Raw genomic sequence first — 27,360 nt, 5'->3', positions numbered from 1 at the left:
CTATTTATGAAGGAAAAAACACAATATTGTGAGTGTCAGGTTCTCTGAACATCTAACCCAAAAGTGAGTTTCATGAATCTTCAAGCATTTTGCCAATCTGTGTGATAAGTAGTATTTCAATGCTGTTTTAATCTGCATTTTACTGACTGCTATTGCAGTTGTTCGTGTGTGTGTCTTTTATTTTTATTTATTTTTTTGTTATCTTTGTTTGCCACTGAGTTCTTCTCTTCAGTGAATTACAGGTAGGGTTGATATATCTAGTTATTTCCTCTCTTTGTTACCTAATATCTCAAGGCCCTGGAGACCTCTGTGGTAACTCCCACCCAGTGCAGACCAAGAGGGTTCTATTTTGCTTCCTGACTTGTAACCCTTCCTGGGACTTTGTGCCCAGGGGCCTGGGACTGGATTTTCAGCTTCCATCTTACCTGCTTTCTAGCCTGGCTGCTTGCCAATAGACTGAGCATGGAGGAATGCTTTGCTTTAGTGTTGAGTGGTTTTGGCTGTGATGACCTACTGCTTAGGTTGCCACCACCTCTGTTAGAGTTAGTTGTTGCCTGACTACCACCTGAGCCTGTCTATACCCTTTGGGTCCTGCAATCCAGATCTAAGCATGATCCCCTTTTATATATTTTTTGAAATATATTTGTACTGATTTCAGAGAAGGAGGGAGAGGGAGAGACAGAAACATCAGTGATGAGGGAGAATCATTGATCGGCTGCTTCCTGCATGCCCCACACTGGGGATCAAGCTCACAACCCGGACATATGCCCTGACCAGGAATTGAACTGTAACCTTCTGGTTCATATGTCTACACTTAACCACTGAACCACGCCGGCTGGAAATGCCTTTGTATTTTTGTCCATTCAGGTAAGCAAACCTAGAGCTGGCTTTTATACCCTCCAAGTGTGTTACTTCAAAGAACTATCAGTAATATGTTTCACTTCTGAGTTATGGTTGTTATTTCTGTTTTCCAAGAGATATTACTGAGAAAGTGGTGAAGTCACGCAAAAATTCTTAGAGAACACATGCTGAGATGATTATAATTACTGAGGTGGAAATGTCCTCTTTTTGGTCCAGTGTCTGCAGGTCCCTGGTGTGCCACAGTCACCAAAGCTGCTCTGGCCCCGCCCTGCAGTCTTTCCATTGTTGTGTAGGCTACAGGAACTGAGATGGTTATGACAGAACCAGCCTGGTTTCTCTTCTCTTTTGGACATCATTGTTTGTTACAATTCTGATCACAATTTCTTCCCCCAGATTATGAAATTGTAAAATCATTGCTATATTTATATTTCCTTTTGCTACTGGGCTTTGAGAAGTACCCTTCATAGCTTTCCTTTGAAATTCCTTTATTAATAATCTTCCTTTTTTTTAATATATATATTTAGTCTAGATCTAGATCATCTGCTGTTTACAGAAAGCTCTTGTGTCTGGTATTTCACTAGATCCTCATAAGCACCTATGAGGTAAACAGAGGAGATATTGTCTCCATTTTACGAATGAGGAAATTAAGGCCCAGTTGAGGTCTAAAAGGCCTTGGTCTAAGTACTTTCAGAGAAGACAGTACATGTAACTATTCCCCTTTTCATCAAACAGTGAGGCAGACATTTCAAAGACAGAGATCCCGGAGAAACTGTGTTTGTTCTCTCGTGTTCATGATGACCACTGCAACCAGGATTTTGGATTTCCCTCCAAAATCCAGCTGTAGTCTGCCACAATGCATAACATTTGGGGGTCACTGATTCCTGTTCCTATTTTAAACTATATGAGGTTTGTGTATTTTGTGACCTTTGGGTTCTGACCTTCTTATTTAGGGAACTGCAACTTTAAGAAGTTTTGTCAGGACTTGAATCCAAGTAAATTCCCTCCTGAGTACAAATACTCATAGTGTTGTGGAATGTTAGAGCTTGACGGGACTTTTATCCATCTAGCCTTCTTTTTTAAAAAAAAAAAAATTGTTATTGATTTCAGAGAGGAAGGGAGAGGGAGAGATAGACACATCAATGATGAGAGAGAATCATTCCATTGATTTTTAGAGAGAGTGGAAGGGAAGGGGAGAGGCAGAGAGAGAGAGAGAAACATTAATGTGACAGAGACATATTGACTGGTTGACCCCTGCATGTGCCCAACCAGGGCCAGGGATTGAGCCTGCAACTGAGATACATGCCCTTGACTGGAATCGAACATGGGACCTTTCAGTCTGAGGGCCAACACTCTGTCCACTGTGCTAAACCGGCTAGGGCCATCTAGCTTTCTTGTTAAGAAAACGTGGCTAGTTAGCGGTAGAGCTGAGGCTAGAATGTTGAAATCAGATGATGAGGCTTCTTCCTGGCTTGCTCCCTCACATTTAGTACTTCCCTGTCGTAGCCTGCCTCTTCCCACCAGACTTGGGCCTCTGAGAAGGTGGCCCTGCATTGTCTCTGTGCATGGCTCTGCTCCCTAGTGATGATCAGATGCATAGGCACTTAGGTTTTGCTTGCACAGGAATTATTTGAACGTGTATCTTGTTGATAACATGGCAAAATAGATTTTAAGGATATTGACATGGTTTTGCTATGGGGAACAAACCATTTTAGTTTGGGCAGAAAGGATTTAATACACAATGTAGGTGATTAAAAAGAAAATGGAAGGAGTGTTTAGAGCAGGTTTAAGGCTGAGCTTTCAGTAATGAATACCAGAATCACAGAGAGTTACTACCTTTTCCACAGTCAGCATAGCAAGGAATCATGAGGCTAAGACACAGCTGAATACAGCACTGTACTTGTGAACCAGAGATGAAGAAGCCACGATTATGAAAGTAGTAACTGGACCATGAGACATGAACTAGCTACTCCCTCTGCTTGCAGCTACTTCTTGACAACCACAAGGCTGAATACTGAATGTGGGAATGTGGATACAGAACAATCCCTGTTCTCCATGGCCATTCTTCCAGCAGAAAACAACCCAAGTAGTGGGAACATGGCCTCTATCTTACTTTTGTCTCCCAAATCTCAAGTCAGCACATTTATTTTGGCAGAATCTCTTCTGCAATCAAATGCTACCGGCAAGGCAGCTTCTGCAATATGGCAAGTTTGAGTGCTGATCCACCATATCCAACCCAGTAAAGGTTACGGTTTTCACATTTTGGAAATGTCTTCCAAAAAGGCTCTGTGTGTAGTAGATACTAAATTGAGGGAAGATTTACAATTATGTTCTATTAGATCTCTATTTGTCAGTGCAATTAATTACATAACAGAAGGGAATGCAATGGCTTTACTTTAGGGAATTCCTAAGGGGAATTCCTATTTATCAGTAAAAATGCCATAAGGAGGGAAGATCCTGTGCTGGGAGAGTATTCTAAACTGTTTTGGTTTCAAACATCTTGGAAAGTACTAGAAGGAGACATGCAATATTATGATATGAGAGCTGTTGAGAGTTCCATCTTTGGCAAGGGCTGTCAACTTTCCATCTTGTATGCTTTCCTCCCACCCCCATCCAGCCACTGTGGTATAAATATTTAGAATTTGCAGTGGAAATCAATATAACATAGTTTATTTAAAATAAATTAAATAGACATATAGCCTATGGGCTTGCATTGAGTTATTTTGACTTCATCTCCCTTAACTCTTTGGTAACACTTATTTGGAAATGAAAATCAATTATAAGTAAATCCTTTCCACCTTTACTCTGGTACCATAGTGAAAAAAAGCTGGATACATTTTATTTCTGTTTTGTTGTCCGCTCCCTTATTTTCTTGTTCCAAATGAAGAATCAGACAAAACCCGTCATCCTTCTACTTGGAACCAAGTAGACATGATATAATCACTGGTGAGACTGATGGAGGTAGGAGACGAGTGGATAGGTGGCAAAAACATACTTGAAGTAAACAATCTGATTTTCTTAGAAAAGACAATACTCTCTGCGTCAAGAGAAAGAGACTGAGTATGTAGAGTAATTGCTACTAGCTTCTGCTCAATTTCTTTTGTGTCTTGCATCCTTCTTCTCCTGTGGAATCATTCATCCCTGCTCCATGGGCAGCATATACTTCTGGAGCAGGGACGCCTCCAAAGCCTCTACTTCCCATTGCACAGTGCGCTGCTTTCTGAGCAACTGCAGTAGCATATATATATCTTTATTGATTTCAGATAGGAAGGGAGATGGAGAGATAGAAGCATTAATGATGAGAGAGAATCATTGATTGGCTGCCTCTTGCACATCCCCTACTGGAGATCAAGCCCACAACCCAGTCATGTGCCCTTGACTGGAATCGAACCTGGGACCCTTCAGTCCGCAGGCTAACACTCTATTCTATGAGCCAAACTAGCTAGGGAATGCAGTATTAACTCAATGTGCCGGAGGTCTTTGGCTTTGGGAGAGGACCTGAACATAGCAAAGATTCTCTTGGATTCAGTGACCAAAACCTCATTATCACAGTGTTATAAGTAAAGTGACTATATATATTATAATCTAAACTGGGACACTTCTGAGAGTGAGAAGAGGCACTGTTAATAATCACACTGAAACAGCAGGCATAAATTGGATGTGTGGTCACCTTAATTATAAGGAACTGTAGCGAACATACTTGAAATGGGAACAAAAATGATTCAGAAGCAGAGTTTACCTCTTTGTATTCCAAATCCTTGAGTTTACCTTCTCTTTTATTTAATAATCACTTGCTAGGCACTTACGATAGGATAGACCCTGCTTTAGGTAGGCACTAGGAAAATAAGAAAGACACCATCTTTGTTCTTTCTTTATTTACTTAAAATCACTGTTGTGATATTTTAGAGCAGCTGGTGTTCAACATGGCTCATAGCGTAGCCATCATAGGATGAGAAGGGGAGTACAATCAGCCCTTTCAACCAATGGTGGATGGAAGATATTTTAAAAAAGGTTGTGCTGTTGCTGAACAATGTAAAGACTTTTTTGGTCGTGATTCCCTAAACAATATGTATACCAAGAATTTACATATTATTTATATTATATAAGGTATTATAAGTAATCCAGAGAATATTTAAAGTATACAGGAGGATGCTCATAGGTTATATGAAATACTATGCCTTTTTTTATATAAGGGACTTGAGCATCTGTGGATTTTGGTATCGGAGTGGGGGGGTCCTGGAACCAATCCTCTTAGGATGACGGTAATGCATTTTATACTTCCCCTACAAGTGAAAAGTATTCTGCCACAGTATGAAAATTTAAATAAAGTCTGAGGAACAGTTTTATCAATTCGTCTATTTTATTCTTGGGATTTTGGGGAAGATTTGGCATGAAGAAACAGTTTTGTACTAAAGCAATGTTTGAAAATGATTGGTTTGAGATTTAAAATTTTATGTTATTGTCTTAAAGCTCTAAGACTAGTTAAAGAGAAGGAAAAAATTGATTTTTTAAACTTGGAACACAGGAAAATAAACTGAATAGGAAACTAAAAATTATCTTAAATACCTGGAGGGCAGCTCTATATGAGGGATTATGATTACAGAGGGTGCTTCTCATGGGAATACAGGTTTCAGCTACACATAACTTTCTAGCAGCTACAACTTTTCTGCCATGGAAGGGGCTGTCTTGCGAAGTTATGAGCTCCTGGTCATTGGATATGTACAAGCAAACTTACAGATGGTGGTAAAATGCCAACTTAAGCTCCACATTAGAAGAAAAACCTTCATTAACAATTTGGCTATTAAACTTCTCTATTGGTGACTGTGATGTCTTTAGCTACTACCTTAAAAATGTCTAAAGTAAATGTATGTTTTGTTTCCCAAGAATATTAGCCAATTAAGTATATTCTTCACACATTGCGTTGTCTTTTTTGCATGGTGGTCAATAATTGGTAAAAATGCAGAAGGTACAACACCCAAGCTCTCATCGAGATAAATTTAAAAGGGAATAACATTCACTGATGTCATTCTGAAACTGATCTGAAACTGCCTGGCTTGCTTTCACGCAGCTGCTATTGGTCATTGCATATAGTTTTTGTCTCTGTTTCAAAATCTTGAAATAAAAGGGAACAACTTCCAATATGATTTAAGAAAAGGGTCACCAGTTAAAAATGGTTTCAATTGTTTTGCTATTAAATGTGAAATTGCAAAACTAGCTTCTCTTACATAATTTGAATTTATAACACATTCTGATGAGAAGCTTGTCTGTTTTTAATACCATTTCAGATACTGAGAAATTTCTCAGGCTCTTGGATTGGTGTTAAAACAAAATTTTTTATTTTAGAACATATAATGCAGGAAATGGAATCTCTTTGTTTTCTAAACCAGTATTCTCATGGTCGTGAAGGTTGAAAATTTGTCTCTCTTCTCTCCTTTTTTATTTTTCCAATATCTGGGCATTTTTATTTAACAATGTCATTATACTTTAACCTTAGGATGAAGAAAATTTGGGGTTTAACAAAAATTAATATGGGAATTAAGTATTAGAAAAACAAAGATTAAATTGGAAACTTTAATTTATAATAATATCATTACATAAATTCAATAACATTAATTCAAATTACAGTGTCCAAACTCTATGCATAGGCTGTAAACTAGTTTATTACCAGTTGTTGTGGCAATAGAGTACAAACAGCATAGTTGACAGGTGACAATCTTATGCGCAATATGATGTTCAAAAGGCTGAAGTCTAATAGTTAGCTCTATGTATTGTTGTTATGATTGCTCTTAGCAATTTACGTAGCTTGAATAAACATTGCTTCACAGAGTCACATGTAGTATTGTCAGATATAAATATGGCCTGAGAATTGTCAAAAGTGGTCTCAGAGTCTAGCCAGTTTGACTCAGTGGATAGAGCATCAACCCATGGACTGAAGGGTCCTGGTTTGATTATGGTCAAGGGCTCATACTTCCTTCACAGGCTCCATCTCCACCCAGGTAAGGGAGCATATGTGAGGCAACCAATAGATGTTCTCTTTCACATCGATGATTTTCTCTCTCCCTCCCTTTCCCTTCTAATATTTCTAAGAGTTAATGGAAGATCTTTATCTGACCCTCAATTCTAAATGAGATCTTTGCTAGGTAGAGTAATCTTGGTTATAGGTTCTTGCTATTCATTACTTTGAATATTTCTTGCCACTCCCTTCTGGCCTGCAAAATTTCTATTGAGAAATCAGCTGACAGTCCTATGGGCACTCCCTTGTATATAACTAACTACTTTTCTCTTGCTGCTTTAAAGATTCTCTCTTTGTCTTTAACCATCACTACCAAACCAGTATTTCATGAAATGTTGAAGGGTATTCTTTAAGAAGAGAAAGAAGAAGAAGAAGAAAAGATAAAAATTATGAGCAATAAAATGGCAATACATATCTATCAACAATTGAATCTCAAAATCAAAATAAACAAACAAGAAATTTAATGAATAAAATAAACTGGTGAATAAAATAGAATCAGAGGCATGGACACATAGAACAGACTGATGAATCTCAGAGGGAAGCAGGTTGTGGGGTGAAAAGAGATTAACCAAAGATCTTACCTATGGGCACAGGCAGTAGGGAGGTGAAAGCCTGGTGCGGGGTGGGAACAATGTGGAGGGGGCAATGGGGAGAATAAGGGGGACATCTGTAATATTCTCAAAAATAAAGATTTAGCAAATAAAGGAAAAAAATAATAAATAAAGAGAATCAATGGAAAAATATCGTCGTGTTAGGATAAAAAAAAGTGGACTCATTCATTGAAGACAGAATTAAATATTTCTACTTTTGCAAGTTATATCTAAAATATAATTAGTTTTCTGTTGTTTTGTTTACTTTTACTGGGGTACCAACATGAATTTGCAATAAAGGAAAATATAAACAAAATTATTAAAAATTAAAATCCATTAAAACATCCCTCATGTGCTAATGAAATATTATGGCCTGTCTAATGGGTGCAACAGACTTGCAAACTGATAACTAAAATTCAGTGTTTGTGTGTTTTAATACAAGTTTGAACAAGCTGTCAGGGGAATTCAGACAAGCAAGCAGCAATTAACTTGTGGTCTTACCCACTTTGTGGTGGGTTTGGAATGGGAAAATTCCAGATATCACCAAAGAGATTACCAGGCCTCAGAAGAGATTATATTGGCAATTTTCCCCACTGTCACATTTTTATCCTAATGGATGGGTAATATATAAACCAGGAGTTTAAAACCCTTATGAATTGGAACCTTGTCTTTATAAATCCAGATTTCCACTTTGAGAAGTAGATGTTCTGAGCTCAAAGGGCTCAAGGTATTGTTTGCCTCTTTCTCTTGGCTTTCTACAGAAAAATGATCTGTTGTTAGAATCAGAGACATAGAAGAAAATTTCTTGAGAATACATTTTTTGAAAGCATAGCACATCCTGCAGACTAGCCATACCACTGTGGAGCACAAATGTTATTGCAAGAGGGATGTTAAAGATCATCCTCTTAATGCTTATTATTTTAGAGCTAGAGAAACTGAGTCTAGAGACGGTAAACATTTTCTTGGTCACTCAGTCAAGTAGAACCATTGCTGTTACATGTGACCCAGAGTGCAAGGTTGGGGTCACATGGTTTCTGTGCCAATTTTTAATGACATGGGTGCTGACTCTTTTGGGAGAGAAACTCTTTACTCCTTGTTCATTTCAGTGACTTTTACCCACTCTTTTTAGTTTTTGTCCAACAATCAATACAATTACTAGCTTTTTTAGTGAAACTTTTTCTACTGCTAACATGTTTTGGAAGAATAACTGTGTTTGAATCCTGCCTCTGATATGTACCTAGCTGCTGTGATAACTTTGATAAGCCACTTTAGCTTCGCTAAATCTTGATTTTTGAATATTCAAATTAGAAGGAATAAATTAATTCCTAAGATTTCTCCCAGCTGGGACTCTATGACCTCCTGGTATTGAATATCCTATCCTGGCTGTTGGCATCAAGTCTCTTTTCTTCCATGACTGATGGGAGCTATAGCCACACAGACCAATTGGTTAGTCATTGGTTTAGTTCCATTCTCTCCTTTACCTTCTCCTGAGAGTCCTGGTCTTTCTGGTATTGTTTCCCTGTCAGAGCTGATTGTTTCCTTTTCATGTGACATTCTGAATCTGAGGTGAAAGTGCAGTGTGGAGCTATGGCTCTAATTTTGCCTCTCTTCTTTATCAGAGGCAACGGTTTAGTTGTTTGGACTGATGCCTCTTTCCCTTGATGCTTCTTAGTTTACCTGGGATCTTCAAATGTAGTTGGCAACCAACAGCGTTACCACTATTGAGGATTGTGCCTTTAGCTTTAGCTTGCATTGATATTTGTTTTGTGCAAGGCAAATTCTTATCCTACATACACTCTACACTCTACACTCTACACTCTACACTCCATGGTCAGTGGGACTCCTAGAAATTCAGGTATTTTTGTAAGAAACCTCAGCTCACTCAACTTGCAGACTTGGAGGAATCATGGAGCATGGGAGTTGGAAGGAATGGTAGTAGGCATCTAATGTTTAGTTTACAGATAGGAAGATATACTGAGGTTCAAGAAGGTCTAGGGGATAAAATCATAGAGCCAACTAGTGACTGAGCTAGAAATTGCACCGAAGTCTATTGCATCTAAGTCCAGGGCTTTTTCCAGTATTTCCAACTGTCTCTCAGATAGTCTATATAAAGCTTTGGCATTTCTGCAGAGTTGTTCTCTAGTCACCCCTTCTGAGTAATGCCAGCTGTCCATGCAGAGTGGGGCACTTAGCCAGTGCTGGGCCAAAGCTGCCTGGAAAGAGAAATTGAGTGAATACATTGACATTTTCAGCCATGGCAGGTTCTGGTATGCCCTTCTGGCTCTCATCTGACCTGATGCATCAGTGCAGGAGTGATTACATTTGCTGTTCAACTAACAATTGTGTGTAATTTTCAGCCTGCCTTATTCTTTAACGTTTATCTCCCCACGCTACATCACATGCCAGGGCATATTTGCTTCGTAATTACACTGGTAGGGACTTACCTGCATCGTTTGGCAAAGATTTGCCTAAAGTACTCATTTACTTGTGCATAATAAATCTTGATTGATACCTTCGTAATCTCTGAGATCAATCTAAAACTCCGTCCCACAATGGAGCAGATTGAAAAGTCAGGAAAACTGGTGACAAAAAAGAAAGAAAAAGAAAAACAAAAACCCGTGCTTCCTCACTGATGAGGTAAGAAAAGTAGAGAGGATTTGGAACCTCCATAGATGACTTTTGGTTTGGGGGTGCTTGTTTTATAGTCAGGATCTTTAATAGAATCATAAGAGTGTGTGAGTAGAGATGCCATTGTACTCATCTAAACCCACTGCTTCATTTTCAGTGTTCTTTTCAGAGGAGGACACTATGACCACAGAGAACAAAGGTTGAACTCTGACCTCATGGCATATCTAAGACTGTAAGCTGAGTCTGAATTCAGAAGATCAGGCATAATAGCTGAATACCAAGATGTAGCAAAGGATGGATTGCTGTAGCCTACATAGGGAAACACGTTGTATCATATTAATAGATTGTTAAGAGGACAGTTTTGGAATTCTAGGCAGATAATAGTTTGCTATAAAGTGGAAAGATAGTGAAAAAAACATCAAAGTTATAGGAAAGTGTTATTTAAATCTTAATTGCTTATTTAAATGAAACTTTTGCTAAGGGACATGAATCCTAAACTTTAGAATGCCATCAACTACTTCTGATATTTAAGTCATATAATACCTCAGCCCCTCATTTCTTCTATCATTAATAGTGATATAATACATGTGTCTTTCTTCAGTATCATTCATTTATTATTTATTCAGCAAACACTGACTAAGAGTCAGGTCTTGGTTTAATTGCCAATGGAAATTTAGGGACTAACACAACATGATTTAAAGATTATTATAAATGCTTAAATTCATTTATTCTCAGCCCTTGATATGTATATGTGTATATATATATCCATATCCCCAGATGAGACTAGTACACAGACAGTTTTGAAAATCGCTATTTTAAGCTTATAGCACTTGGTGTTAGATGATACCATGTAATGGTTGGTTGTTTTTAAATTTTGATGAACTAAGTAAATGTTTAAAGAAGAGTACAATATTGATTTTAGGAAAGAAGGAAAACTTGAGCCTATACTAGTTAGTTCTATTTATGTGGCTAACAATGAGGACAGTCACTTGGTATCTCTAGAGAGGTTTAGTAGCTTGTTAGTATTTAATGGCACTTTACCTGTGGCCTGACATTTTCCCATCTGTAGAGGAAGGGTCTTGGTTACCATGTGGCCTTTTGTAGTCTTTTGTGTTCTGTTGTGCCTTGATTTTTTATGGTCAGACTATTAGCTTCATCAGTTTGTGATCCTGTGGCTAATGATGGTTTAAGTTTTATGAAATAGAATAGAGAAGACATTATGGCAGTAAGATTCAGGAGCTGGGAATAGAGATAAGAACAAAATCTGTTTCTAATTAATGGCTTCCTTTGGATTGTGGTGTTTTTCAAATAGAAGAGTGGTACCATGGTAAAAGACTACGGATTTGTGGTTGAAGACCTATGCCCAAGTTTTAGTTTTGATATTTGAGCACATTAACTCTTAAAGCCTTAGTTTCTAGATCTGATAAATGTGAATAATGATATAATATAATGGCTATGAAGATTATGTGGCCATTGGAAAATCGCTAAGCCTATAATAAGTCCTTAGTAAATACTTGCTATTTATTGTCAGTCTGTGGTGTTCTTGTATCTGCTGAACAACTAGGAAGAGACAGATGAGCAATAGAGAGGGTAATAATGGAAACTTCTTCAGTTCTTCTTAATGTATTTGCATTTAACTACAGTTCCTAAAAGACCAGTGCTTGGGTGTCCCAGCTCCGTGACTCCCTTAAATAACAGACATCTTGCTGAGCGAACTGCCATCTCTCTCTCTCTTTTTTTTTCTTTTTTCTCTCTTTTCATGTTTGTGTATTTTCAGAGCTTCTGTGGAGATCTTCCTTTTCACTTCTTGCTTTCATAATGATTATAAACTTAGAGTGAAACTGATCTAGAACCAGAGGAAGTAAGAGCAGGGTAAGTTTTGGTCCAGCAAAACCAGCTCTCACCACAGCTTCTTTGTATTTACATTGGGTGTCTCTTTGAGAAGCTAAGAAACCCCAATTGATACGTTCTAGTTTATTCCTTCACCAAACTTATGAGACTCCCTCAAACCCATTTGTCAAAATGAAGGGCTATAATGAAGATTTCAGAGAAGAAAAACACTATAGAATATTAGAGCTGATTGGGACTTTACTGACATTCATTTTGCAAATGAGTATAGTTTCTTATTGAAGGTCATTCTGGCAGAGCTGAGACTAGAACTGGGGCCATAAAGACGCTATCGTATTTGTTGCCTTCCTTGGATCCATCCTGCATGGATTAATTTTCCTTACCTACAATTTTCACTCTTATTACATTCCTGTTCAAAGATAAAAGTTCTAGCCTCTTATTTCTCTATATAAGACCTTTCATGCACAAGCTTATTTTATCTTCCAAACCTTTTCCCTAAGTATTCTCCATGAGCCTCTCATTTTAGTACAAGTGGGCTGCTCCTTGCCTCACAGGAATGCCTTCTTTCTTCCTTAAGTTCACTGTATTTCCAGGCATTATCCCTGTTGCTCCATTTACCTTTTAGAACCATCCAGCTTTCAAAGTCTTTGTTAAGGGCTACTCCTGTCAACCACGTGCTGGCTCCTGCAACATACCCTGATTTTTTTTTGTATGCTTTGTGTTTTTTGTCTTTCTCTTGTCACGTATATAAATATATCTCCCTCAGATAGGCTTTAAGCTTCTTGAGAACAAGATGGAATCTGATTCACCTGAATACAGAATGAAAATTTGACTTATCTCAAGCTCCAGTGCCAGACACATAAATATATTCATTTATTAAATTAACAGACATTTGTTTTTGAGTACCTATCATGTATTAGGCCCTGGGATTGGAGAATGATAATTACTTCTCCTCTCAAGGATTCAATAGTTTATTTTGAGATACAGAGGAACAGAGAGGCAGAGTGATGTGTGATGAGTGTGGCAACAATGTAGTATTCCAGGTGCCATGGGAGTGCAGTAAAAGGATGTGTAATTTGAACTGGAGGATGGAGAACAGGGATTATGTCTTCAAGGACTAATAAGAAGTGATGCTCAGGATCTAAATGATGCATCATAGATAGACATCATTTTTTAATAGAGAGTTAGCTTGGTTGAAAGGGAACAGAGATAAAACCCAAATATTTAGTAGAATTTCCAGCAGAATGTAAGTGCTGAGAAATGACCTCAAAAGAAGCATAACACCTATACAATTACAGAAGTTATTGGAAATATGACTAAGATCTATTATTTAAGAAATTGTTACATCTAGATGACTTTTCAATGAAATCTGATAAACCTTTAAAGATCACATAATTTCATTCTCATCATTAAACTAGTATAAGGAGTAGAAAAGAATGAAAAACCCTCATATCTAAACTTAGTAATGATAAGTAAAGCAAGTAGAGAAAGACACTACAGAACAATCTTACTTATGATAATACGTACAAAAATATGTAAAAGATATCCTTTAATTCATTGACACATCAAAACACTGCAACTGAGATTGAGTAGGATTTTTTTCTAGAAGTGCAAAGCTGGTTCAATTTCTGGAAATCTAGCAACATGATTCAGTATATTGCTAAATTAAGGGAGGGAAAAAGATATGATATGTTAGTGGATGTTAAGGAAGGTGATAGATTATAGAAAGGGATGAGTAACCAAGGAGATAAGCATTCATTCATTCAGCCATTCATGCATAGCATGTTTTCTAAGAGCTTCCTAACCAGGCAGCCCTGGTATAGTGAGACCACTCTGGAGCTTGCAGCTTATTAAAACAGATCAGCAGGTGAAAAAAATAGCTTCTGTGTGGACTGTTATAAGTATGAAACAAATACTAGAAGATCCTAGAATTAAGCTACTCATTTTGGGGATAAATTTTTATAGCATCAGAGACGTTTGAGCTGGGTCAAGATTTAAAAAAAAAAAGGCTCAGTAGAAAGTAAAGGCAGTAAAATGACATTGTAGCAGTGGGCACAACATGAGCAAAGTTCAGAGTCATGAACATTCATTATAAATCCTGGGAATGGTGTCACTGGGCCACTATTGACATTCTGAAGAATGTTAGAAGATGCTGTGAAGATCATCTGCAACAGAGACTTAGCCAGACTTGGCCAGATTCTGAGGAGGTGGAGCCTCCATGGGGAGGGGCAGTGTCAGGGTAATAGATGGTGCTATGGAAGGCGGAAAAGATGGTGGAGTCAGTAGTTTTCATATAGATGCTTAAATTTATATTGTTCACACTCTCCCCGAAGGATTCCACAGTCAGCTGGCAATGTGGGATTGCTCTGGAAATGTGCTTTTTTACTTTCAAAATCACTACATCCTATATTAAACCGTTATTTAAAAGTTTCCATTTTGGAATAATTTTAGAATTACAGAGAAATGGCAAGGATGATATTAACCCACTTAAAAATGTACAAATAAAGTTTATACTACAAAATTGCACTGTGCATTAAAATTCCCAAACCTTTATTTTACTCTACTTGTTCCCCACTTATACTCACTTGAGTCATGTTGAAAGCAGAACAGACTCTTTTATTCCTTTTTAGTAGAAGACTGAGAATCAATTTAAAAATTAAAATAAATAAAAAAAACAAAATTAGTGTTTCTCAATCCTGAGAGATGGGTGTGGTTTTGGTCTTTTTTTTTTCTTCTTTTTTCTTTTCTTTTAATCTCAAATGATTCTAAATATGCATCTAGGTTTAAGAACCATAAGTAAGCCAGCTGTTCAAGGGTGTTTTTCTACATTGGTTTTATACTAGGCCTTGCAATGATGATTTAGGGATTTGTAAATTATGTTCCCTGCCCTTTCCAGGCACTCACCATTTAGTAAATGTATATGTGCACAGCATGTGCACAGGATACAGGGGGGAAGAGGAAAAGAAAGGCCCTGTAACCAAACTGAAAAGCCAGTGTCTGGCTTCAATAACAAATACCTCTTGATTGTCAATTTAAAGTCCTTCTCAATTGATATTAATGTTATTTTCTTTTTTTTAAATCCTCGCCTGAGGATATGTTTTTTATTGATTTTAGAGAGAGGAAGAGAGAGAAATATTGATGCATGTGAGAAAAATCAATCAGTTGCCTCTTGTATGTGTCCCTATGAGGAATCAAACCCTCAACTTAGCTATGTGCCCTGACCAGGAATCGAACCCACAACTTTTTTGGTGTATGGGTCGATGCTCCAATCAACTGAGCCACCTAACCAGGTCAATGTTATAGTATTTTATTTAGAAAACTATACCTCCAACAGTCTGCTCTCCTCCCTCTGAATAGCACTTTACAATATATAAAGCACTTTAATATTATTATCTTTTTTTATTGTCATAAAAACTCGGAGGAGGACAAGCTTTTTGTCTTAATTTTGAGGGAGTGGAAGTACCTCAGGCACCTGATGGGGCCATGGAGGCTGCTCAAGATCTTGTCACTTATCCCTTGTGACCTGATGCTAACACCCAGGCAACACTGTACCTTTTCTTTCCCATTTACCCCATCTCCCCATTTCCATGCCACGTGCTGAGGTATTTATTTTTTTCTGCATTTCTAGTGCTTGTTGTCTTTTTTTTTTTTGAAATTAAGAAAATAATTATATTTGCAATAGCATCAAAAAGAATAAACTATTTAGGAATAAAATTAACAAAACAAATGTAAGACACATGCTGAAAACTACAAAACATTGTTGAAAGAAATTAGAGAACACCTAAATAAATGGAAAGACTGTGTTTGAAATTTATTTTTACAATGAACACATTAATGCATAAATATATTCTCATTAGAAAAAAATTTTAACCATATAAAAATATAAGGAGTTAAAACCGGAACATCCCTCTTCAAACACATTCACAAAACCAATCCTATTCCCTCCTGGTTATTAAATGGGAAATTTAATTTTGTTATGATGGCAATCCCCAAATTGATCTATAGATTCAACACGATCCATATTAAAATCCTAGCTGCCCTTTTTGGCAAAAATTGACAGACTGATAGTAAAATTCAGATGGAAATGCAAGGGACTCCAAACAGTGCTTGTTGTCTTTACAGACATCTGGAGGTAATCATGTAGCCCTCTCAATTAATTCAGCTCAATTAATAAATTACTGGGTAGATTTGGGATTGGGGTGGGTGAGGGTGCCTTCCGGGCCTCCCTGGGATGAGAGCTCTTGTAATTAGGCTTGGAGAGCTTTCCCCAACAACAGTCACTGAGCTGAGCTCAGCCCCAGCCTGAAGGCTGCCTGCAGGGGTGATTGGCTCACTCTGACACAGGAGGCATCATTTTTCTTTCCTCACATGGTGATTTTTTTTTTTAATTTAATAAATCTTTATTGTTCAGATTATTACAATTGTTTCTCCTCCCCCCTCCCCCCCCCCCGCCCACAGCTCCCCTCCACCCGGTTCCCACCCCACCCTCTGCCCTTACTTCCCCGCCACTGTCCTCATCCATAGGTGTATGAATTTTGTGCAGTCTCTTCCTGTACCCCCCACATCCCTTTCCCCTGAGAATTATCAATCCACTCCAGTTCTATGCCCCTGATTCTATTATATTCACCAGTTTATTCTGTTCCTCAGATTTTTAATTCACTTGATTTTTAGATTCACTTGTTGATAGATATGTATTTGTTGTTCATAATTTTTATCTTTACTTTTTTCTTCTTCCTCTTCTTTAAGAATACCTTTCAGCATTTCATATAATACTGGTTTGGTGGTGATGAACTCCTTTAGCTTTTTCTTATCTGTGAAGCTCTTTATCTGACCTTCAATTCTGAATGATACCTTCTCTGGGTAGAGTAATCTTGGTTGTAGGTTCTTGCTATTCATCACTTTGAATATTTCTTGCCACTCCGGTCTGGCCTGCATAGTTTCTGTTGAGAAATCAGCTGACAATCATATGGGTGCTCCCTTGTAGGTAATTAACTGTTTTTCTCTTGCTGCTTTTAATATTCTCTCTTTTTCTTTTGCTCTTGGCATTTTAATTATGATGTGTCTTGGTGTGGTCCTCTTTGGATTCCTTTTATTTGGGGTTCTGTGCGCTTCCTGAACTTGTAATTCTATTTCTTTCACCAGGTGGGGGAAGTTTTCAGTCATTATTTCTTCAAATAGGTTTTCAGTATCTTGCTCTCTCTCTTCTTCTGGCACTCCTATAATTTGGATGTTGGTACGCTTGAAGTTGTCCCAGAGGCTTCTTACACTATCTTCAACTTTTTGGATTCTTTTTTCTTTTTGCTTTCCCAGTTGAGTGTATTTTGCTTCTTTGTATTTCAACTCTTTGACTTGATTCTTGCGTTCCTCTAGTCTGCTGTTAGGTCTCTGTATAATATTTTTTATTTCAGTCAGTGTATGTTTAATTTCTAGTTGGTCCTTTTTCATATCCTCGAGGGTCTCGTTATATTTATCGGCCTTTTCTAGGATATTCTTGAAAAACCTTATAACTGTGGTTTTGAACTCTATATCCAGTCATTTGTTTTCCTCCATTTCTTTCCTTTGTGATCTGTTTCTTTGTCTCCACATTTTCGCTGCTTCCCTGAGTTGGGAGGGTGGCTTTGGATGCTAGGTGTCCTATATGGCCCTGTGGGTCGGCCTCCCAGTTACCTGAGGTGGACACTCTTGGTGCACCCCTTTGTGGACTGTGTGTACAGCCTTGTTGTAGTTAAACTTTGATTGTTGTTGGTGTCACTGGGAGGAATTGACCTCCAGGCCAATTGGCTGTGAGCACCCGCTGTGTCTATAATGGAAGAACTGCTGTGCTAGAGATACGCTTATGGGGCAGGACTTGTTTCAGTGGAGCTTTGGTGCTCACTGAGTCTGCCTCTTGAATGTGTCACTTATGAATGTGAGGAGTTGAAATCTGGCGTCGTCTCACACTGACCACTAGATACACTAGCTTCTGGATCTCCAATGGGGTGCAGGTCAGCTACTGTCTGAGGCCACCCAGCAGGAGCTACAGCGAGAACTACAGTTTTCTCCTCTTTGCTTGCGGTTTGGAGGTTTTGGAGCTGTCTGACCAGAGCTGCAGTTTGTTAGGTTAAGCTGAGATATGGCAGGCCATTTATATGCAAAAGTTGCTGTGTGGAGCTTGCATTTGTAGATTGTGCAAGGCGGGGTCTCAGGGAGTCACTAGGCTAGGGCCTGGCAAACAGTGATGGCTGCCAGTCAGCTGTCTCTGCGTTTCCGTGTTTCCAAGTCCCCGCGTCCCGTGCCCCAGCGCAGTAAACAATGATTGCTGGGCGCACCTCTGCAAGTAAGCCACCCTCACTTTCCGACCCAATGGCAGACAGTCCAGCTTCTCTCCGTAGGAGTTTGGGTCCCCAGCATCTCCCCAGAAACTGGAGTTCGGAGTAATTGGGAGCTTGTCTCCCTTTGGGTTGAAAGAAGCAGCGCACCCAGACAGCCGCCGCCAGCCCGATTCACGCGCCTCCGAACCTCAGCTTTTCAGAGCTTGTGCACATCTCAATGCTCTTTCTCTTTTCTTCTAGTTGTAGAACTTCCACTCAGCCAGCTTTCCCATGGTTCTGGGTGATAGACGTTTTGTCTTTTAGTTGTAGTTTTTAAATTGTTCTGCGAGGCAGCAGTTTAGGTGTTTACCTATGCCGCCATCTTGGTTTCTCTTCCTCACATGGTGAATTTTAATCTGATTAGAACAGCACTTCGTCTAGGCTGTCTGTCCCCCTCCTAGTTAAGTTTTTCTTAAAGGTCCAGTGTGATATCAGTTCAGCATAGTTCTTCATAGGGCATTTCTTTGTCATGTGGAGCTGACCAGTGCATTACAGGTATTCAATACACTGGCCCTTGGCCACTAAGTGCTAATAACTATCCTAGGCATAGTGGCAAGTGGTGTTCTCATCCTCCAAGTTCCAAGTGCCCCTTGGTGGGGGACAGAATTGCACATGCCAGAGGGACCATTTTAAAGTATCTTGCCAAGTACTTTTTATGCCCTGTTTTAAGAATAAACTTTCAGAGGTTCCTTAATGCCTCAACAAGTTTAAGCTCCTCAAGCTTGCAGGCAAAGCTGACTGTGCTCTGGTTTCATTCCACATTTTAGCTCTTTTACTAGCTACTTTTTATTTTTTCCTCCTCGATCCACACTAAATGTAAGGCCTGTGTACATGTAACTCTGCTAACATTGTTCAGGCCCACCCTCTACTCAGCACTTGGGCTCTGTCTGAAGGTCACTGAATCAATGAGGTCTTCTGTTGCTAGCAAGGAGTGATCTTATTTTTTTCTGCAGCAACACTTTTTTCAATTCTCACATAGATAACTTATCACCTCATTTAGGTACATATCACCATTTAATTGGTGTGATAATTATTTGAATAGATCATTAATAAAAATGAAGCTTTTTTCAACCTTATTGGTATAAGATTCTCTTACCATAGAAACTCCTTCAAGCTAGGGATTATTTCTTATTTATATCTGTTGCCTGAGGAGTGCTGGGCACTAACATAGGTACCTGTTAGAAGAGAGGTGTTTAAGATTAGTTCATCGGAGTGCTCAATTTTTCTTCTCTTCTTCTTCCCCTCTTTCATCTTCTCTCTTCTTTTTTCTTGTCAGAGAGCTTTTTCAAGATTTTACTGAGTATAGATTAAAATGAAATAACAATGAATTAAGGTATGTTGCCTCGTTTTCATGCTTCCATAAAAACAACTGCATTTGTGTTTTTTTTTGTTTGTTTGTTTGTTTGTTTTTTTAATTTCAGATTCCAGCAATGTCTCACCCATCTTGGCTGCCACCCAAAAGTACTGGTGAGCCCCTAGGCCATGTGCCTGCAAGGATGGAGACCACACCTTCCTTTGGGACCCCCAGCATTTCAGTGTCTACACAACAGCCACCTAAAAAGTTTGCACCAGTAGTTGCTCCAAAGCCCAAGTACAACCCATACAAGCAACCTGGAGGTGAAGGTAAGTGTGGTATTTCAGAATTGGGTAGCCAAAGTGAGAGGGAGAACTCAATATAATAAAAGTGATTGACAGCACAATGAGTTGAATAAAGGTAGCTCAAAAATTTGTAGTGTGTTTCTTATAGTTGGTTGACATCTAAGAACACCTAGGAACCATTTAAACCAACTCTTCTTTTAGGGTAAAGAGAGTAAGACCTCGTATATGGCTATGGTTACACAATGAGTTAGGGCTAGAGCCAAAACTAAGACCCTGCTTTCTTCATTTGTAACTCACTGTCCTTTTGCATTATCCTTTACTCCCTCCCATTGCCCTGCAGAAATGTGTCTACCCCCCAGTGGACTTTTCCCCTTGCCATTGGACAAGTGTCTCAAACTGCCATGTACTCTAAAGGGAAACCCACATGAAATGAACCTAATAAGACACCTAGAATTGGTTTGCCTTCTCTGGCTATTTTTTTTCCTCCTCTAAGCTGCTATAGGATAAAGTTATCTAGAGAGCTCTGTGAGATCTGTATTTGTAGAAGCACCTGAGCAATGTGAGTGAAGCCTTGTGTTAGGGGTTTTAATAGCAGTACATTCAGTTTACATCAAGTGGAGTTTGGAGATCTACATGAGCTTAGCATCCTAGGCATATATGTATGTGCACATTCAACCTGCTAAACCCCATAGGAAGCACAAAGAATGCCATATTGTCTGGATGAAGTGATGCCACATGTAGCTAATCAATGTCAGTAGTTCATCCAAACTCATGAAACAATCTATACTAATAAAAGGGTAATATGCTAATTATACCAGGAGACCTCCCAGGAGATCTTCCAGATGTCATTCTGGACAAAGCCATGGTGGCAAGGCTGAGGCATAAGCAGTTAGGGGTGATCAGGTCAGCAGGGGAGGGCAGTTAGGGGTGAGTAGGCCAGCAGGGGGGCAATTGGGGGCAAGCAAGCCAGCAGGGGGGGCAGTTGGGGACAAGCAAGTTGGCAGGGTGGGCAGTTGGGGGTGATCAGGCCAGCAGGGGGTGCAGTTGGGGACAAGCTGGTTGGCAGGAGGGCAGCTGGGGGTGAGCAGACCGGTAGGGGGCAGTTGGGGGTGAGCAGGCAGGCAGGTGGGGCCAGTTGGCGATCAGGCCAGCGGGGGGGGGGGGGGGCGGGCAGTTTGAGGTGATCAGGACAGCAGGCAGAGTGGTTAGGGGTGATTAGGTAGGCAGGCAGGTGAGTGGTTAGGAGCCAGGGGTCCTGGATTGCGAGAGGGATGTCCAACTGCCGGCAGTCAGATATCCACCGAGGTGTCCCAGATAGGAAAAGATGCAGGCCGGGCTGAGGGATTACCCTCCCCCCCCCCGCACGAATTTCATGCACCGGGCCACCAGTGTGTTATAACTAATAAACAGAAGAACTTTAGATTTCTGGTTGCTGAGACAGAAGTGACAGTGAAAGAAGATTCAACCCCCCTTTCTCTATTTTTTCTTCCCTCCCCTCATCCTGCTTTTTCAAAAAAAATTACTGTATTCTCTTTAGGATGTTTTACTTCTTTCTTGGATTATATTAGTGTTTTTCTCACAGCATTTTTGCTTGAAATCCTTTCACACTCTGTGATAGAGTTCAGCCTCTCTTTTCTCATTTTAGTCCTCTCCCTGCCCCGAGTCAACACTTTACTAGTCTGTTAGTATTTTAGGACTGAAGTCAGAACCCTGGCCCAGATGACTAGCTGTATAAGGGAGCTGGATGCTTCGGCAGATGGTGGGGGGATGAGGCACCCGCATGCACATGTGAGCTGAGGCTGTGCTTCTTTCGACATCTTTTTTCCAGAAAGTGCAATGTCCAGACCATCAGAGAGCTTCTGTGGAAAAACAATAAACGATGCCCTTGGCACTCTGCTATTCCCCACCCAAGTGCCTAAAGTTACATTGGCCTTGCAGGAGGTTGCAGCTTTGCAGTTAATCAGGACTCCCTGGAACTAGTTTTCTTTGCCTCATTGTTCTTCAGTGATTGCAGAACTTAGGAATGGGATCTGGAAGAGAATCCTTCCTCCCAAGGACAAGAAGAGCCATATGTTGGCTTTAACATTTTTTTTCTCAGTGTTTCCCCAGGGGGATTGCTATTTTGTCTCCTAACTTTTAGGGAGAGCTAAAATGGACCTCTCTCTAATATGAAAGGAATAAAGACAGAGTCCCTTATTGAGTAGGAGACAAATGTGTGAGGAAGTTTTAGTGGGTATGGGTATGACATTCGATGCACAACCAATATAAGGGGCAGGTCCTATATTAAGTGTTCGCTAATAAATTTCATGCAGGAGAGAGAGGAGAGCTGCGTATGATGATCTCCCTTAGACTCCTTCACTCTGAATGCTATGAACTGTGGTGAGTTAGCTCTTGGGTGACTCTCCTGCCTTGAGCTGCCCCACCTTCTTTAATGCACTGTGTGAAATTCACGTACTGTCTCTCTTGTTCTCTAGGGACACTGGTGTAATCTCTGATACTCTGCCTCTCTTTGCTCAGCTCTTTGCTTTTTCTTAACATGCCATTCCACACCTTTTATCACTTATCAAAATCTTACTTGAATCACCTTCTCCAAAATGTCTAGGCCTGGCCTTGATCAGAAGTAATCATCACTTCCTTCCCTGGGTTCCCACATACGTCTTACTCTGACTATCAAATTTCTACTTTGGTTATTTCTCCTGCTCTTACTCTGTCAGACTTTGAACATGTAGTCTGTGAGGCACTGTGCTTTTTCATTGTCATTCCATTGCCTTCTCCTATAACCCTATGTAGTAAGTGTCTTTTCGCATAAAGAAATGTAAGCTTAGAGAGGAGAGATGTCATTCTGTATGGTTTCGTGACTACTAAGTTTTTGAAAGGAGACCATTGTCCTTACCTAGCATGCTACACTGCTTGTCCTATTCATGGCAAATGTGGCACTGAGGCCCCATATGACAGAGATTCTTTCCTGCTTCCTTGTGAGAATGCAAGCTTTGTTTCCCCATTTAAGCAACAAGACATGGTTTCTCACTCGTCCTTATGTTCCTCTTGGCTCTTATTATGCTACTGTGTTTTTAGTAGGAACGATTGTGTATGGTCAAATGTATGTCTGTATGTTCTTATGTATGTATATATTTGGATGGGTGGCGGATGGCGGATGGCTGGATAGATGAAGGCAACACTTAGTGATTCTTTTTCTACAATAAACAATTTGGAATATGGGATCCTTATGTGAAGCAGCTCAGTCTCATTTAATTACTGAAGGTTTGATTCTTTCTTGAAATTCTGCTAATCTCTCTCTCTTTTTAATATAACCTTTTTTGAATACGTGAAGGACAAAAACATTTCCCTTGCATACATACATTTTAAAGACAAATGTGGGGAAAGGTTTATGGATATTCAGACTTTTTAAAATGCAGCTTCATCTCTTCATCTGCAGTATATTATGACATAATATTTGTTAGAAGTACAAGATTTGCTTTACTTTATATTTGATTTAAATATTAGTGCATTCTTCGTTACTCAAAACATTTTTATAACTCATGCTATTTTTGCTTAAATTTTTATACATTTGAAAGTTTATATCCATTTTCTTTTTCATTTCTGTCCATTTAGAATATTCAGTGCCATTAGTGAAATCCCCAGAGAGTAGGTAACAGTTTTTATTTACAGGGTGAATGGATTGTGCCATGGTCTTGTGCCTCAGCTCTCGCTACCTTTTGCTGTTAACTTATATTCTCCTGAATTTCTGTCTCATAAAGTCTTTTTATTTACAGCTTAATTGAGAGATTGACCTCCAAGAATGCAATAGAAAATATAAAAGGATAGGACTAATGGAAGTCACATGGTCTACCTTTTCCTGGTGTAAATGTGAGAGCAGTAGTGCAGAGTATACATGATTTGCTCTGAGATGCACAGCCTGCTCAGGGCCGAGTTGGCACTAGACCTCAGGTACTCTCTGAGCCCAGCATTATCCAGGACCTTGTATTATATTCTAGTGAGGTCCCTTTTTCACCATGCCACAACCTCTTTATGAATCTCCTGCCATTCTTACCATGTGTCTTCTAATTAACTTACTTGGGTATGAATCTATCTGCTTTAGCAGACTCAGGGCTTACTCCCAACAGCACCAAGCAATGTGCCTGACACATATTAGGTACTCAGTATGTTTGAGATGCTAGTTAAGCCACAAAAACATAAACCTGCTTATCCAGGCACACATTCTAGCTGCTCAAATACTTACTAAGCTTTATGGTTCTACAGCTCAACTTCAGTGTTAGAGTTACTTTTAGCCTCCTTTACTCATTTCTGGAGCTTTTTAGCCCAGGAGTTGCTTCACTGCTACCCTGAAGTTACCAATTACATTTCTCACCTTGGTTATTATATCTATCATCTCTGGAGTTTGCTTTCTCATTTTTTAATTCTGACTGTGAAAGTGGAAAAGTACCCACATTTTTCCATATCAACTTATATTTATATACCATATGTTATAATTTTCTTTTATAAAGTATTCTGTGTATAATATTACTCTAAAGGGCTTTGGCACACTTAAGAGTTGGGGTGTGATTTTTCTCCCCCAGTTAGTAGCTTTTTAGGCCTTAGGGTTCTTTTATTTTACTATCATTGTTCGCATACTTTTCATTGATATATATTTTTTAACAACTTGTGTCTCCTTCCCTGTTTGGAATGCCCCTGAATTTCCAAATGCCTTTTTGTGTCCTGTACTATGTGCTTATGTGTGTGTATACACACACACACACACACATATATATATATATATATATATATATATATATATATATATATATATGAAGTTTTTACTTCATACAGATTTTTCCATGTTAAGTGTCCTTGTCATTTTTGTGGGATGGTTTGGGTATGTATGTATGGTTTTGTTTCACCTTCTATTGTAGACTAATAAGGGCAACAGGATGATGTGATTTTTCTTTTGGTCTTAAAGATACTAGTCAGTAGTGTTGTTTATTCTGTAATCTGAATCTCTGCCATCTCTACCTGAAATTTGCAAACAAATAAACAAACAAACAAAAAAACACCCCAAAACAAAGCCTTAGCGTTTGATGGCAGAACAGGGCATAGATCTTTCTTACCAAACTAAGTGAGATTTCCTACTTATACATTATTTTCTTGAGGATTTTGAAATTTACCTGTAATTTTTTATCTTTTATTACAATAGATTACCATACAGAATGATTTGTAAAGTTGGCAAGTTTGTAAAATTGGAGTTGTCTTATGGCCTGGAGTTGATTTTTTCCAATCTCTAAATTTTTTAAAACATTTTAAATGTAAGATTTTTGAAAAAGTAAATCCACAGAGTACAGACTCAATTTGACCCTTTCAGTATAATACTTTAGTATTTGTACAATTCTTTATAGTTCATACTGTGCTTACATAGTGATATCATTCAATTCTCAAAAGAAAATTCTTACTCCAGCTCTCTGAATTAGGTGGAACAGATGTTACTGCCATTTTACTGAGTAGTAACCTACCAGAAGTGAAATAACCTATTCAGTAACCACATAGCTGGTAAAATAATAGAGTTAGGCTCTGCTCTTCATATCTAGGACTCTTGATGATTTTAAAGGGTTCCATTTTTTGGAGATTGGGCTAGATTGCCTTCTTCATTTTCATTCCATTATGTTATGATTCCAAGATCCTTTTTTTCAAATTAATTTTAAAATGGTTTCTCTTTCCACATGCTAGTCCTACAAATATTACCTTCTTTCTACATAACTATATAATATAAATAAGGCACCTGTTTTCAATTTCTGCCTACATTGCTTCATCTAGACCTGTAAAGTCAGGTGAGAATGGAGGAATGCTTTCTATTAAATGAAGGAGATCATACTTTATTATTATTTTTTGTTGTTAATCCTTACCTGAGGATACATTTTCCATTGATTTTTTAAAAGAGAGTGGAAGAGAGAGGGGGGAGACAAGAGAGAGAGAAACATCTATGTGAGAGAGACACATCGATTGGTTGCCTCCCCCATGTGCCCTGACCCCAGGGGCCAGGGATCAAGCCTGCAACCAAGATACATGTCCTTGTCCAGAATGGAACCCTTGCTTTCAGTCCTTGTCCTGATGCTCTAACCACTGAGAAAACTGTCTAGGGCAATGAAGGAGATTTTTATTAGGTCTCTATGTGCATTTTTGCTACCCTAAGGTTATTAATCCATTCCATGAAATGGCAGGTGCTAGTCATTGCTGATTTGGAGTAGGCATAGTAACTAGAACAAAATACCACTGTAAACAACTGAGTTTCCCATGATGGAGGTGACAGCCAAGCTTATTTCCTTTCTGCATTCATGCCAGGGCCATATTCCATGCCTTCAGTACAAAAAACTTTGAGCAAAAGAACTAGGAAAGAGTTTGAAGGCTATCTAGTCCAGTTCTTTCACTTGCTGGACATGGAAACTCATTAGGGTAGGGAAGAGAATGGCTTCCCAAAATTACCCAAGAGTTTGGGACTCAACTAGGTCTAGACCCCAGCTTTCCTAAATGTGTTCATTCCACTGTATCTCTTCTCTCTCAAATGGCTGAAGCAAGATTTGGGCTTGGTTCCTAGGAATTCATGAATCCTGAATCATTGATACTTGGTGGGGAACTAGCCATTAGTGATGTGAAGTCATGTAATCTGGTTAGACAGGACATGTGTTTTCTCAACAGATAGCTAAAACATGAGGGAAATGGATGGCCACCTCTGGCAATGTAATTAACGACATAATTTGGAATGGATTTTCCCTACCATTTTTAATGTTGAGTGTACAGGCCAATTTGGTGCTGCTTCTCTACTTATAGTTAGTAAAACATTTTTTTTTTTTTTCTAAACTGGAGTAATTGGTGGTTGAAAATGTATGAGAATTGTGAACTTTGAACAGTGACACCTAAATATTTAGAGCTGTGGTGTGCTCTCCAGTGTTTGAAATCCCAGCCTCTGTTCCCTGCCATGAAAGGGAATCTGAACTGTGACTTTGGAGGAACAAATGGGAGATGTCCTCTTTATGTGTCCTGACAGTTCTGTTACATTGGCAGCAATCACAGAAGAACAATTGAAGTTTCTCATATGTGTGTTTTAATTATGCATGGACTATCATGAGTATAGTCACAAAGTCATTGAAGCATCAGGAACTCTAATGGGACTTGAAATTGACTGGCTGCCCCGTTTTTTGTTCAGGATAAGCATCTTGAGGCTCATCTATCACTGTGGTGTGCAGCACATGAGTTTTAACTTTCAGAGCCTCAAGAGGGCAAAAGTACTAGCTGTTCATTCATTAAAGGGTCAGGTATTAATTGTATGTATTTTATCTTTACCTTGCATATTCCTGAAGAGAAAAGAACTTGTGTTTCTTTGGGTGACATCAGAGATTACCAAATATTCACAGGCCTTATTAACACTCAAAAGGGCCAAGGTTCAGCATTGACTTGATAGGGCATTTACATTCAAGCCTCAGTTTCA

General features: G+C 39.0%; 1 protein-coding gene across 10 annotated transcripts in view; it reads left to right on the top strand.

Moving 5' to 3' along the window:
• Positions 1-27,360, top strand: part of LPP (LIM domain containing preferred translocation partner in lipoma) — a 740,460-nt gene that overhangs the window by 225,516 nt on the left and 487,584 nt on the right. For 6 of the 10 annotated variants that reach the window (XM_080655353.1, XM_080655351.1, XM_080655350.1 and 3 more), the window contains one exon: positions 19,709-19,910. The exons of the other annotated variants lie outside the window; for them this stretch is intronic. In XM_080655353.1, coding sequence (XP_080511479.1) covers positions 19,718-19,910 — 193 coding nt within the window. In that variant the 5' untranslated portion in view covers positions 19,709-19,717. The remainder of the gene's footprint in view (positions 1-19,708; positions 19,911-27,360) is intronic. 10 annotated transcript variants of the gene reach the window in all.

The sequence above is a fragment of the Plecotus auritus genome, assembly GCF_963455305.1.
Source record: "Plecotus auritus genome assembly, chromosome: 2".
NCBI lineage: Eukaryota > Metazoa > Chordata > Mammalia > Chiroptera > Vespertilionidae > Plecotus > Plecotus auritus.
The sequence above is the reverse complement of the archived record's forward strand: the minus strand, read 5'-3'. Positions and strand labels throughout refer to the sequence as shown.